Consider the following 15,820-nt stretch of genomic DNA (forward strand, 5'->3'; position numbering starts at 1 on the left):
TTATTATACGTATAAGCTGAATATATATATATATATATATATATTCAAATTATATGTATAATAACGTTCCCCAATTTGAACTGCATCTATAACAAGTTTCGATGTATACCTGTGTAGAAACGGCTCAATTGTATCCGTTTACATCTTGCATGTTATGCAACAATTTTGTCCTTCTCACGTATTTTGCGTGGCTATTTTGTGCGAACATATACTACCACAGTTTTCAAATGTTTATTTTTTTTAATGAGTTTTCAACTTCCTAATAAGTTAAGATTTAGCTATAAAAAAAATAAGTCAAGGTTTAACACTTTAAATGTTCCTTTAACAACCAGGAAAACCTTCACTGTTAAAGTTCCTCTTAAAACAAAAGCTTTTAGAAATCATTTTAATAAACTTTTAGTTTCCAAAATTGAAGTTGTGTAGCTGATGTAACTGTAGTCACATGCTATAATTAAAGAATTCATAAGTAACTGTGACAATGCATAAGAGATTCGGGTATAGGTTATTGGTTCAAACCTCGTAGCAACTATAGTAAAATAAAATAAAATAATTCGATTAAATTATGATGATAAGTTACCTATATTAAAATGTATATAGCAAAAATAATAAATCCTCATATTCATCATTAAAAAATTCAACAACAATGGACAATATATCTTTATAGAAATTAGAAAATAATCCTATTTATATATACTGTATGATCGAGAGCTATATGCAAATTTTAAAATATTATCTAACAATAACCTGTTCTACTGGCTTTAGATGACTAAACCCTGCTACGCATTCTTTTTATGTATCCTCAAATTCTAGGGAACTACACCATCTGTAGGTATCATTTGGACTTGCCAATATGCAGTTTTGGCGTTTCAGTTTGATTTTTGCTCTGAATGTTCATATGTTCTAACTTGTGTGATTTTTTTTATATGTAATATTATATTGGTATAAAATATTTCCCAGTTTTATGATTGATTAATTTTATTGATAAACTTGACTATTCATTTTTAGTGAATTTTTTTTTAATTATATTTTTTTATTTATAAAATTTGAATATAAGATTTTACTTAAGGGACTTGAATCAATAATTTTGTTCTAACTTATGATTTTCAAGTTATAAAATTAATTTGATGATAAAAATAAAAAAAAAATTAATTTTTTTACTGATAAAATATTAATAATTAATTACTGATATTTCTTGAAAAGAAAAATTGCGCGACTTTTGAGGAAAGAAAAAAGAGGAACATTTTCCATGACACGTTGCAGACATGCCCCAACTATCGGTATCTTAGTCATTTCCGTTATTGTCCATATGCATACCAATGCGTTTAATTATTTTGGAACAGCCAAATATAATTGCCGTCATGTTCTATTAGCTCATTTACAGCTTAATCTTCTAACTCACGTTCTATAGTTTGCACCAATATATTTTAATCTTGTGTGAAAGATTTGATGGGAAATTAAACAAAACTTAAATTCCTTACTCTAAATAGGGTATGTGTATAGTAATATATATATTTCTGGAGTAAATTAGTAAATTATAATAATTTTTTTTTAAAATACATCCAAGATGTAACTTATTAATTTACTCATTTCTAAAAAGTAAGTGAATATATGTTAGTAAATACACGCATATAAAATTTATTAACTTATATTTAATTTTTACAAGAAATAAATTAACAAGTTGTAACTATAATAAATTCCCTTAAAATATATTTAGGTGCAACTTATTCTTTTTAAAAAATAAGTGGATGTTAGCAAACCCCTCAAAATATTAATATAAGCATCATCAACATTAATAACAAATACTATAGTTTTGAAAAGTTTACCCGGCACAAGCAAAGTCTTATAAAAATATCCGTGACTTCTAAAAAAAAGAAAAATATGTTAAATAACTCCTCTATGGTGTTCTACATGAAAATAGAATAAGCACATTTTATTGAAGTTACCAATATCAATTTTCTATATGGTGTTTAAACTAATAATTAGCTATATATTGTAAGTGTTATCATGTGATTTGACAGATATAACAGTATTATCCTATTATTATTATTATAGGGTAAGAAATTATATAGACTAGACTTTGACAATTCATGTATGTGTTAACACTAAAAAAAACATGACAAGATCAATTGAACTGTACACAATAAAGTAATTTTTATAAGTTTCGCCAAGGCTAATTAATTGACAGATACACCAGCATGTAACTTAAAAAAAATAAAAAGCTTTTACATCTTGTATGATGCAAAAGCTTTTTTTTTTTTTACTTATCCTTCAGAAATAAAAGCCTTATAAAAACGATTGAATGACATGGATTCAACTTCAAAAAAAATTAAATTAATTTTTATAATATTACTTTTTTATAAATTATTATATATGATAAATTTGAACTAAATTACACTTATTTATATCAATATTATTTCATTATTTGATCAATCCCTGTGTGTATATTGCGCGTGGAAATCAACAATGTATTCGTTACATTTCTATTAACTAATGAAATTTTGAAATAAGAGAATTAGTTAATTTAAAAATTGAAAACTTATGAAACCTAAATACATGTAATTAAATTAAAAAGAGAGAAAAATTATACTTTACATGCACAAATTAAATATAAAAACTAAAAGTATAATTAACTCTATAAATTCCACTAGTGAGTTTCATTGTTAAAACTAAAAAGAAAAGGGCTCCTTTGATGGTTGATTATTTGGTTCTTCTCACATTTTCACCATCGTGTATATATTCACAAATCATCACAATCATTTCACTCAGATGATTAGCAACAAAATATGAGTGAACTGACAAAGGAAAATGAGTAAGTAAACAATTTTTTATTATTGAATGTGTTCCTATTTTTTCCCCATTACAAAATAATTGTTCTTGGAAATATCTAGGAAAGGAAAGGAGAAACAGTTGAGGCATCATTTATTTCTTTTTTCAACTCTGCATTTTGTATTCAGAAATGTTATTTGATCACCATTTCCTCCCAAATTTTAACAGCAGAAAACTACCATGGAATACTTATATAGTTTAACATCAATTCTCAGTTATGACTTTTATGTATGACAATTTTATATTTTATAAAAACTTGAGTTTAATATATATGCGTACAATATTAGCGTAAAAGTCTGATAAAAAATATTAGTGTAAAAGTTTTGTTAGATTACTACCATCAACCAATAAAAATATGGTGATCGAATATGAATCATCTTATAAGAAAAATCATTATTGGTGTGAATTTTAAAACATTATTATAAAAGTTAGCAATGATTATCATATAAGATGATTATATGATCATTTTTACACTTGTAATACATCCCATTAAACTCTAAAAATATCCTTAATATTATTATTTTTTAGATAATTATTATAAAACTCAACAAATATAAAATTGAGTTTATTAATATCCTATCCATTTTATTTCTATTTTCCTTAATTTGAATTCTGATTTATTTTATTTTTTAAGAAAATTAAAGATCATACATATATGACAGTGATGTGAAGGACCATTTCGATTTATCCACTCTTATGCCCATCGAATTTGACATACCATTTCAATATTTTTGAAAACGACATTATTTATAACCAATTCAACTTGAGGCAAGGAAAAGCTTCACATACCTTGAATGGTAATAAGACAATGCTGCTGTATGTACACGTCTACTTTGGCTGGAAAGAAAAGGCATGTGAATGTGATGATGACAGAGGAAGAGAGAGCACACTCCCAACAAAGGCAAAGACTCCTTTAACCATTCCCGGGTTGTGCTCTCTCTCTTCTGTCAACATGAGATATCTCATCACTCATCACCATACATTCACAACCACGAATAAAACCCTCAAGACATGCATTTCCACTCTTGATCAAGATTACCTTGTCCATTATGAACAATAACACCATCATGTATTTGGATGAGACCATACATATATATTGATATCATGATATGGCATATTGTGGTGGACCTTTCGTGTATCAAAACAAGCATATTTCTATTCCTTTTCTTTTTCCTACTCTATTCTTGGTTTAAATATGATATTATATTTAGAATTAATTAAATTACATTAAGGAATTTCTTTTTACAAACCTGGAGTATCCTCTACCTGAAAATCAGAGACTAATATTTTGAAGTATTAAAATTTATTTAAGATATTAAATTCTTTTAACAAATATTTTTTTATACTAGATATAGAAATTGAACCAATGCACATACTAAAGAAACATGTTTATCTCTCAACCATATATTAGCTAAGGAGTTTCTATCTAAACAAAATTGATTTCACTTAAATTTTCTTCTTCTTTGTATATATCCTCTACAACTTTTAGTTATGATGTGAGACTAATTCATTTTAACACATAATTAGTCAAGTTTGAAATAATACTAAAACTGAGAAAATGGTCCAAGCCCTAATCCTGGGAAATAATAGCCCCTAAAACTGAGAAAATAATACTAAAACTTCAAGATAGATAGATAAAATCTTTTCATTTCTTGGAACAGATCATAATCAAGTGGCAGTGATGAGTTTTTCAGAAAATTGCTTGATCTCTGAAATTAAATTCATGTTTTACTTTTATGCCGTCGTCTATATATTAATTCCTTCAAAATATCAATCGATCTTAGATCTTAGGTCTTATTTGCCAAAGGATATATGGGGGGGGGTAGGCTTCTCTTAATGTAAGACATATATATCTATGATGCTGATTAGAAATATATTGAATGAGCTAGTATACGTGTATATATACTATATTCTTTAGAAATGAGATGGGAGTGGGGTGATATGCACACAGATTATTAGTACATGATGTTGTATAAATCTCATCCACAGGAGTTAACAATTAAGCATGAATAATTCACCTCCATATATATATATATATATATATATATATATATATATATATATATATACTGATCCTTTTCTTTCTTCCCAAGTCAGCCTCGCCAATTAAAGCTTCTCACCTTCGTTACACCTATGCATGATCCTTGATATATATATATATATATATATATATATATATATATATATATATATATATATATATGTTGGTATTAAAGAACAAATAATATGAAAGATCTAATTGAGGGGCCGTATAGTAAGAATATAATTAAAGGGCCACCAGAGGAAAGAAACTGGTCGATTAGAAAGTGAAAAAGCATTAGAATCGAAGAATAATGGAGTTATGGAGAGCCAGGAGAGGGAAGATGAAGACAGTTTTTGGCACCTGAAGAAGATGAAGGCTTGAGAATGAGGAGAGAAAAACGTATCAAACAAAAACTCTATGAAAGCTGAATATGTCACACCATGGAAGATAGCGGTTCTTATATAACATCAACCTCATGGAATTTAACAGATCGTACGGTGTATATATGCCTATATGGTTTAGCTAACCTGCTCAGGGATTAGTCAAATAAATGTAGTGATGTGTTCTTAGGCATATGAATAAGTAAGTAACTAATTAAGAATGATGGCTAATTGATTTGTTTCAATTTTAAAAAAGAAAAATAATTATTGTTTAGTTAACCTTAAATCACTAGGATTTAAATTCTAAATCACTTTATTAAAAGATATAAGTGGTTTTGTCAATCGTTATTGATATATAAAATTAATCATTTTTATGTACATGCCATGTTAAGCTTAATTTATATTTTGTTCAGTATTAATTCTTAAATACATCTTTTAAAAATCAATCATAATTATTTATTTTTGATTAATCAAGCACAAATATGAATAGTCTCTTTTTACTTCCTTTCATATATATGTAAAGTAATCAAAACCCATATTTCTTTAAAAAAATATTATAAAAAGAATATGTTCAATTAAAAATATTTTTACTAGGAGGTCAATTAAAAAGTAAATTTATTTTATTTTGATTGGTTTGTGTACCCTATGGTCATTTAAAGGTCAGCAGACATATGAACTCAACATGCAACTGACCTTTACCTATTTTAGATGAGATTTTGACACGATCAAGCTTATTATTTTATTCTATTCTATTATATCTTATTATGCCTTATCATATCTTGAACATATGTAGCAAACCTTAACCATATCTTGGCTATATCTCATCATACTTTATCTCTAAGATTAGGGAATAAGATATGATAAAATCATATTTTGAGAAACTTCAACTACATTAGAATACATTTTCATACTCTGGTAGACAACCTTCAACTCCAACCCTAGAGGAACCTATATATACCAAAACAATTTGATTTTGTTTTGAATCATCCCAAGTGAATATAAAAGACATAGTTCAAGAATTTTGGCCTAAAATATGGCGAAACAGATCCAAACTGAAGTAAAAACTAAAGTATGAAGCACAGTAATTAAGCCAACTCGTTAGAGTTTAGAATTTACTTTAAAAGATTAACTGACTTCAATTTTGATATACGTCATTTTTGGTTAGTTTGGTAAGTACGATGATGTGTTATAATTAATAAATAATTTTATTTTTTAAATATGTAGTCACTTAAAGTACGTGCCAAAAAAAAATATCTGTTAAGATACACACGTAATTAGTAAGTGGTAATTACACTTCATATAAGTTATGTAAATGCTTTTTATATCAAAAAAAGTAGAAGAAAAAGTTATGTACAGCTTTGTAGGATACAATTTTCATGATCAGCATAGGTAAATTTCAGTTTCTCATAGTATTTTTGATTTTGTTCTTAAGAATATAAAATAGTACATATAATATAGTAAATTTTAAGCTGTCATCTGAACCCCACAGGAGGACCCAGTAAAACAATTGCTCAGTAAATAACAAGTAATTGTCAGTTATAAGGATCGTCCAACAAGTTTTTAGAGACTCATATAATCCCTCTAGGGTAAATCGATTGAACACATCATAGCCGAAAGGGTTAATTTGAGACAGTGAAGTTTTGTGCGAAAATGTCAGAGACCTGGAGAAGGTTTGTAGTGTTCGACCAGAACTGTGTCGTGTTGCGTTTGAGCCGCGGATTATTTTATTTAAATGGCTAGAACCAAAGAACTACTTCGTTGAATAAGATCTTAGGTAGCATTTTGCATGTAAATAAAATGAGTTTAATTTTCATACCATAACATTGCATAGATTTTTATATTGGTAAATGGTAACTACTTAAAGATTATTTGATGCATAATAATATATAAAAATTTGCATTATCAGAACATTCTAATTAAATTCATAAAATATAATGAGATTTTGTATCTTTTACTTTATCTATTACCATACCACCCCCCTTATGGACCTGCCTTCCTGTTTTAGCGTTTGAAATTAATGTCAGGGACCAGACCAGGGTGTTTGTCTGTGTAGGCTTGTTTGTTCTCACTTGTGACTTCTGAGCAGACTAAAGCAGAGAGGATAACAGTTTACATGACACGTTCTAGACATGCACAACAATTAGTACCTTGCGTATCTAGTTATAGCCTATGCATTCGTAGAAGCCAAATGTACATGCAACCACGGTTATCTGTTGCTTTCTTCTTATCTTCATCTTCTATGGAAACACACATAACTAGCATCGATACCATTTCTCTAAAAAGGTGCTAATATAAGTGAGAAAGCCCAACACAGTTTGCAGATAATTATGTTTGTTTCTTTAGCTGCATATATAGAGGAGACTTTGTGCATTGGAAACTTAATCTCATCACTTCCGACTATGAAAATAATTTTATAAAAAACTCTGGTGCAAAAAATATTTTTTTTAAAGGTCCAATCTAGTATTCAATTGACTAGTATTACAACAGGGTTCACGGGCACTATCGATTTATTGCTCTCAGTTACTTAGAACTAATTTCTAATAATTTAATATCACTTCCATTATATAAAGTACGCAGGAAGGTCCAAAGTAACCAGAAACGAATGCTTGAAGATTTACATTACTGTTTAATATCATATACTAAAAAAGCCAAGACAAAAACGAAAGTAAGGACTCTGCCAAACGATACCCCAACGGTGAGAAATGCATGTTATGCCCAAGTAAACATGTTTTTTTAAACCTTAACAGAATATATATTTTTTTTTTCCCACAATAGAGGATGAGCCCTGGTGCAGCGGTAAAGTTGTGCCTTGGTGACTTGTTGGTCATGGGTTCGAATCCGGAAACAGCCTCTTTGCCGAAGTTTTTTTTTCCCACAATAGCATATCATTTCTAACTTGCATTCATAACCAGCCTTTGCCGTGCAACTTCTTGTATAGACAACTACAGACTAAGATTAGCTATTAACTCTCAAATTCAAGGTCCTAGAATTTCCATTCATCTAATCGTCATAGACAAACTGTAGCAATATGTTTCTATATTCCTATTCAACATTTGCAACCAGTAACATCAATGATCGTGTATTGTAATTAGCAGCATAACAGTAAAAAACAGCATTCCCCTGTAAACAGCTACTGAACATTACACTTAAAAGGAATTTCTTGAAGCTGCATCAGAATATGTATTAAGTTGGAGAAATCTTAGAAGCTTGGACATTCCATTCGGAATTTTACAGTTTAATCTACTCGAATCTTTGCTTATTATAATGTCATCATTTCATCATCCTTCCAAAGTTCCTGGGGAAATAGAACTTGCTGACAATCTCATATAAATCTTTTCTATGGAGAGTAATCAGAATGTCTGCTCTGTAAGTGCAGTATCTCACGGAGGGTTAATGCTTGATTTCAAAGCATGATGAATTGGAGAGACGAACCAGAATAGCCGCATGCAACTCATAAGCAGCCTCTTCATTTTTCATTGAATTTGAATGTCACGTAATTGGGGATAGAGCCACAGAGAATTCCTTCCCGGAAATTCATTCTATAAATCACGTACTAAACGAGCTGCAAAGGAGCCATCTAGTGAATGTTTAACTGGGTTGGAGAAAAAGAAACCACTGCTTGTCTCAAAATCAGGAGGAACATATCTGTCTACTGGATCAATGTGGAAATCCTGAAATTCAGAGAATAATAAATTAGCACTTGAAAAATGAAACTGGAAACCAGAGTACTGAACTCCAAAGAGAATAATATACATGCTGCTCCTGGTAAATCCATACTGTTATATGTCAAAATAGACAATCAGATGAGAGTAATCATTACATGAAAAGCATTTGACTTTCCATACTTAAATTAAAACTCCCGGTAACCTCATGCTATTCAACAAATTCCTGGTAATATAAATAGCATTTAATTTCTCTAAAGCAGCCCATCACCAAGCTTAAAAGGAGGATTTGGAACTTAAAACAGCTGGCATAGAAGATATGTCCGATGAACCCAGATACACAACATGTAACTTGCATAATAAATATTCAACAAAAGGTAATTTAAAGTAGTACAATTTACCAAGGACAAGTGTATTTAAAACCAAAAAACAGAATATTTGAATAAGATTGGTGAATAGTTTTTTTTTTTTTCTGCAAAGATTGGTGAATAGTGATATTGCTTACCGAATGTCTTGCAAGAAATGCCACTACCCTGTCGTCATTCTCTTCAGGATCTATGGAGCATGTACTGTAAACTAATACTCCCCCAGGTTTTACCAATCTGCATGTGCAGAAAAAAAAAATCCATCAGGTGAAAACAATGTGTCATAGATTAGTTTCAACTACTTCTACAGAACTTATTTTAAAATTAGGATACTCAAGTTATCATCTAAGCATGCAACAAGGCTTGATTCATTACATGATTAGCAACCAGCATGTGAAGCTTTTTATCACTTCACTCAATAAATTCACTGAACTAAAAATAATGCACACAAACAGAGGTACATCAAAGAGAATTTCTGGCATTTACTTGGATGCTGCATCCAGGAGCTCATCCTGTAATTCCTTCAGTTGTTCCATATCCTCCAGATTCTTGTTCCAACGCAAGTCCGCTCTCTTCAAAAGCCAAGGAATAAAAGCAGATTAACAAACAAGAAAAGGGGAATACACTGAATAATTTTGCGAAAACAATGACAATGAGTAAACATATTTAGCCCTATCACCTTGGAAAGAACACCAAGTCCAGAGCATGGAGCGTCCAACAAAACTTTGTTACTCTTAAGCTGTCCACTATCCTGGGAAATGAAAAGGAAAACCAATAAGAAATAATTAAATAAGCAATTTCCTAGTTAACACTGCAAGGACAAAATTACATACAGGTAATGTACGAAGATCAGCATGGATGGCAGTAATGACACCATCCACTTGGTGCAACTTTGCTGTCTCTTTAAGAATTCTCAACCTACCACTATTTACATCAATTGCAAATACCTTACCTGAAAACACAAGTTTTTTCCTTTAAATTGGCTGAATGGTAAACTTAAAAAACAAGAAACTAGTATACCAACACATCACTAAGTACATTGCAGAGCAAAACACACTGTCTGATAGCTTGAATGAAGATCTAAGGAGATTATTATCTCCAATAGAGAACATTTTTTTTGGTGAGCTATTATGGGTTGAGAATTGAGGAGAGGAAGGAATCTGAAACTATATTCACATTTCACAAAGCTACTAATTCCAAATCCCAGGGTCAAAGAGATAATTCACTAAAACTAACTAGAAGTCTCTGGGGTGAATTTCTTTCTCGGAAGAAAAAGAAAATTAAGAAAACATTTATTATAACTTCTAAAAAAATTGAAATCCAATATGATTTTAATAAATTCTTAGACAAATTGATACCTTGGCCACTTAAATGAGAGGCCATGTAGAGGGTCTTTCCACCAGGAGCAGCACAGCAATCAATGATAGTTTCACCAGGTTGAGGATCCACAACAGAAACTACCAGACCTGCAATCAAGGATGTGTGACACACTGTACAAGAATACAACCATGTAATATAAAAATTTCTTTTAATTAAAAAAAAAAAAAACTAAGACTGGTTGAAATCTATACTTCAACTAGCATATTGGGTAAAATAGCATTTATGCAAGATGCAAGGCCTTTGGCCATATGTCTGCTTTCTAAAGGTTGCTTGGCAAATGACCTAAATAATCCTACTTAGTGACTCATATTCCATCAAGCAGAAGAGAATCATAGAAAGAAACTTCAGTCCTACTAATACATTAAGATAAATGCATAAAAATAATGCATTATTCCTTCTTTTTTTTTAACTGCAATAATGCATTATTCCTGGTGGGTCATCTTAGCAAAGCAGAGGCCAGTGTTCAAAGTAAAATACAAAAGAAGGGAAAAGAAACTTTAGATATTACAGCCTTATAGGCATCCCTTCTATGAGAAAAGATGACAAGTTGACCTGCACTCTCATCCTGAACTGAACATAAACCCTTTTTGAGAAGACCAGCTTGAATAATAATCTGAAATATGAGACTATAAATAGTAAACATGAGAAAGTCATGCTTAGTTCATAACAGATTATAACAGCAAAACGAATATAACTTCATTGCCTCCCATGTGAAAAATATAAAGCATAAAATAAAAGGAAAAGATACACCCACAGTAGGTCAGTAGCTGGCTAAAGCCCAATTTCACACTATTGATATCGAACCTATTAGCTATTACACATGGTAGGAAATATGTTTAGTTAGTCCCCAAAACTTTTCTCCTCTAATCAGTGTTTGACTCAAAAAATCATTATACAAGTTAGAAAATTCACATATGAAAGCATCCTTGTAATCAACCCTTTGTCTCACTATCATACCTGCAACCCAGTTTTGATACGAACAAATTCATCCAAATGCGGTGAAAGTTTGTGTGGGACCTGATATTTAATAAGAAATACTAAAATCTGTCAGGAAGACAAAGATGAGACAGAGAGCAAGAGATAAAATACAATTATAATATGTGAATGTAACATGAACTTCTGCTCAAACCTATACAGAAAGAGAGGATTTCATTCAAAACAAAATAGCAGGAATTTCTAAAGTTCAAAACAATATTAAAATAATAATAATAAAATAAAAAAATAAAATAAAAAAGATAGTGTTATAAGCAGAAGTAAATGCCACATTCAATCATGAGTAGTAGCACCTTCAATGCATTAAGCTGTGTCACAAGGTCATCTCTTGAAAAACCTCTTGCACGGTTTGCTCTGAAATTAGCATAAATATATAGCCTGAGTTCTTTATTGTCTTTTTTACATGCTACTCTGGGTGGAGCACAGAAAAATGGAAGAAATATTCACTAGCCTTAAGCTGAAACTGGGTTCACTGTTGTTCCATATCATCAATTTAATGGCTTCTTCCTGGCCAAGATACTTTGTCCATCTCCTTACCATCCACTACAAAGAAGCAATAAGAAAGTGTTTCAATTAAGTTTTGCTTTCCTTATTCTGGTGATAGCAAGTTTAGTGAATTGCAAAATTTCTTCTGTTAATCTTTACATTGTTAGTTTGATTAAAAAAGTATTTTTCTGCTGGACGCTAAATTATCCATTTTACACTGGTCCTCTGCCTGTCCTTTCCATTGGCACCTTGAGTGAGTAGTAGTACTGGAGTAATATATCCCTTCTAAACTTTCATTTATAAACAAAAATAATATAAAACTAACATAGCTATGAATCCAAAAAAGGTAAATAAAATTTGTTGATAAGAATTAGTAAAGACAAAAGAAAAACAATTAGCAATAGTATAAGTAGTTTGTTAATTAGTTAGAGGGGTTAACTAGATATAGGAGGATGTAAGGGAAGGGGGTCATTCTGAGTTGTATCAATTGTAAATTAAGAATTAGCTCTGTGGGAAAGGGGAAAACCTTGGAGGAGAGATTTATCTCCTTTGTTTTGTTCAATTCATTCAATCAATAAGTTTTTTCTTTTCTTTTCCCCAATTCCATTCTGGGTTTGTAACATTCATCGTCACAACTAACAAATTTTGTTAGACCAAAATCTTCTGATAATCAACTATTGACTTTAACTATTTGGAACATGAAGCAAGACTAGACCTATCAGTTGTGGAACACTCTTAAACCCCTTCTTGTATAAAACAACCCAGAAAACACCATTCAAAATGAGATACATAGGATTTTATTGCAGTGTATCTGAAATATAACCTTCCACCTTCAAAATAAAAAATTTCAGCTTTTCAATGTTAGCCTATCAAGTAGGTTGTGATAACAACCACACCATATTAAGAAAATAGTGCTAGCATAGCATTTTAGGCATGCTAGAGATTGCTAGAAAATGAGTACAAACTATGTATTAAGCATATAGCTTTAATTCTTCTTTGTTGAAATTTTTGTTTAGAACCATTTTGCACATCTTATGCTTATATAATACCCATACTTTACTGGTATGGATGCTGACCACAAAAAAAAGAAGCTTTTATGCTTATCTGCCTCTGATGCAGTGATTCTTAATTCTAAATTACCCTGAATTAGAATAATGATAGAAAAAGTGACAGCAGTCAGACACTCACAACTGGATGTGAGTACAGAGTTGCCAAAGCACGTGCTTGAGCACGGTCATCACCCTCCACTTTGGGCAAAGGAAGACTTTCCTTCTCCTGCAAACCAAACATCAATGGATTTGATAAATTCTTCACGAGTTCCCACTCTCACAGTTAAGACATGCAATCTGCAAAGAATAAAACCTTCAGCACAACTAGCTTTCGGAGAATTCCATTGACCATGTTGCCAGCCCCAGGTCTGAGAGCAAATTTAGCAAGCTTCACGTTCTGCATTTCATACATCAGATTGGCATAACGATGAAGTGAAGGTTAGACTATAGTGTATATATTATATTCAACCAAAGCCTCAAAATTTACCAATCAAACTTGCAATAACATGACATCAGATTTTATTCTTAAGAACAATTCTTCAGAAAAAAAAAAGAAATATAGGTTGAATTTCACAACAATAATCACACACAAGCATAAAATATATCTCTACCAGCAGACAACATTAAAAAAATTTAAATTCAACAAATAAAAATCCTTTGCAACTATAAATTTAATTCACATCCCATTATTGAAATTATGCTCTTTACTATATATGCTCAAGCTTCAAGATATGTGAACCCAATCTATTCATCTACAAAACAAGAAATACGCATACATATATCATATATACATACACACACACACACACACATATATATATATAGGTCAAAAAAATACCTCATCAACGACAGCATAAGGTGGCATATCTAATTTGACAATCTCATAGAAGCCAATTCTTAGAATCTGAAACAAAGTACTAAGATCAGTAATAGCATGTCCAAACAATATAAGGACTCAAAGACCTATGAATTGTTATATAAAAAAAGACCAATGAATATATGGTTACACCCTATATCTTTATTTCAAAAGGTTCAACTACAAAATCTTTCTTCGCTTGCAAAACTAAATTAGAGTGACATGTAAAAAACTTCTTGTCTTCTCCTTCTGTTTGTTTCTCTATATGAAGTATTTACTTAGTCAACGACTCATGCAAATATACTCAAAAGTTTAGAGACCAAAATCACCTGTAAGAGAAGAGGTTCCATGCTAGATATATCTTTATCATGACATAGTGAACTGATAAGATGATCAAGATATCTTCTCCAGCGAATCGTACCCCCAACAATGTCTGTGACCTATGTAATTGTAGTATAAAACAAGAACAGAATCAATAAATTTGTTCATGAATTCTGACCAAAGCAGCCATTTTTTAAAGTTATTTGATGTAAAAGAGAACATCTAAACATATAATAATAATAATAATAATAATAATAATAAATAAATAAATAAAACATTTTGTACTATATGTTGTGAAGCAGAGCCGAAAGTGATAACTAAACTAAACTAAAGTAACTAACCAATCTAAGATCATGGTGATTCAATTCCCGAGTGCGAAAGCCAAGCGTTCTTTGAACATATCCCATCTCGTTTTCACCAGAACCTTTCCCTTTCTCGTTGAGAAGGTCAGCAAAAGCACCACCAAGCTCAATCCGCATCAATCTCACCGCTGACACTGCAACATCAACAAAATCAAACCAATTAATGACAAACCACACCTTCTTTCAAAGGATGATGAGGGAGAAAGTGGATGTACCAGCTCTGTGAGGAGAAACCTCTGAATTCAGCTTCTGGGTTTTCAGCAAACGATTGCCACCGCCTGAAAGTTTCATTTTTTATTTTAGTTTTTTGGTGATAGTGAAGGAAGCATCAATAAAGTAGTAGCATTGTAGCAGGAAATGAAGAAGCATTAGCATGGTTTGTTGTTACCTTTGGCAGTGCTGGGAATGGATATGTTGGTGCTGCAGGTTCTATGGGGAAGCTTCAATGGCTTCGAGGGAGAAGAAGAAGAAGAAGAAGAAGGTGCAGTTTTCTGGGGTTCTGCGGGGAAAGGTAAACCCATATACAGCACCCGCGCCATGCTTAGATTCTTAGCAGTTTGTTTGGCTTTGCTCTTTGGATAATAAAGGTTATTTTTTTTTCTTTTTAAAAATAAAGGCTGATTGACCATTTTGACCTCTAATGCTGTGTTCTATTTGGTAGAGGGGAAGGAGAAAGAAATGAAAGTGATTATCATACCTGTTGTAATCTATTTTAATTTAAACAAATTTCTCTTAATTTTTTACTTTTGATTTCCATCTGAATCTAACAACATGTAATCCATTCTATAAGATCAAAATTTTAGTTTTGAATGCTTAAAAAAAGTGTGACAATTAATTCTATTGTTATTTAAAAATAAATTTGATATTAAATTATAAGTTTTAAAAATCATGACACTAAATTATAAAATTCAACAACTATTATGATTTCACACTTATATTCTATTTGGTAAAAAATAAGAAAATAGAATAAATAAAAATAAAAGAAGAATATTTTGAATTAAAATAACAGGTTAAAGGTAGTTTGACTCATTAATTTTTGAAATGTTTCCTCTTTTATTTTATTTTTACTCTACCAAAAAATGAGAATTAATTACAGTTTTAACTCATCTTTTACACT

General features: G+C 30.7%; 1 protein-coding gene and 1 non-coding gene across 2 annotated transcripts; both read right to left on the minus strand.

Annotated features, from left to right (window-relative positions):
* Positions 1–3,681: 3,681 nt before the first annotated feature.
* On the minus strand, positions 3,682–3,787 carry MIR156F (microRNA MIR156f). Its single transcript, NR_048738.1, has one exon. It is a non-coding gene; the product is annotated as a microRNA MIR156f (primary transcript).
* Positions 3,788–8,203: 4,416 nt separating this feature from the next.
* On the minus strand, positions 8,204–15,281 carry LOC100779327 (probable ribosomal RNA small subunit methyltransferase B). Its single transcript, XM_003519586.5, has 17 exons — positions 15,092–15,281; positions 14,919–14,981; positions 14,683–14,837; positions 14,350–14,460; positions 14,003–14,068; positions 13,478–13,561; positions 13,304–13,390; positions 12,081–12,172; positions 11,923–11,983; positions 11,594–11,653; positions 11,189–11,249; positions 10,615–10,722; positions 10,090–10,208; positions 9,936–10,007; positions 9,743–9,828; positions 9,397–9,493; positions 8,204–8,900 (listed from the first exon to the last, which is right to left on the minus strand). Exons 1-17 carry the CDS (start codon positions 15,240–15,242, stop codon positions 8,769–8,771), a joined length of 1,605 nt encoding a protein of 534 aa, XP_003519634.2. The 5' UTR covers positions 15,243–15,281; the 3' UTR covers positions 8,204–8,768.
* Positions 15,282–15,820: the final 539 nt, after the last annotated feature.

This window comes from Glycine max, chromosome 2, assembly GCF_000004515.6.
Source record: "Glycine max cultivar Williams 82 chromosome 2, Glycine_max_v4.0, whole genome shotgun sequence".
Lineage (NCBI taxonomy): Eukaryota > Viridiplantae > Streptophyta > Magnoliopsida > Fabales > Fabaceae > Glycine > Glycine max.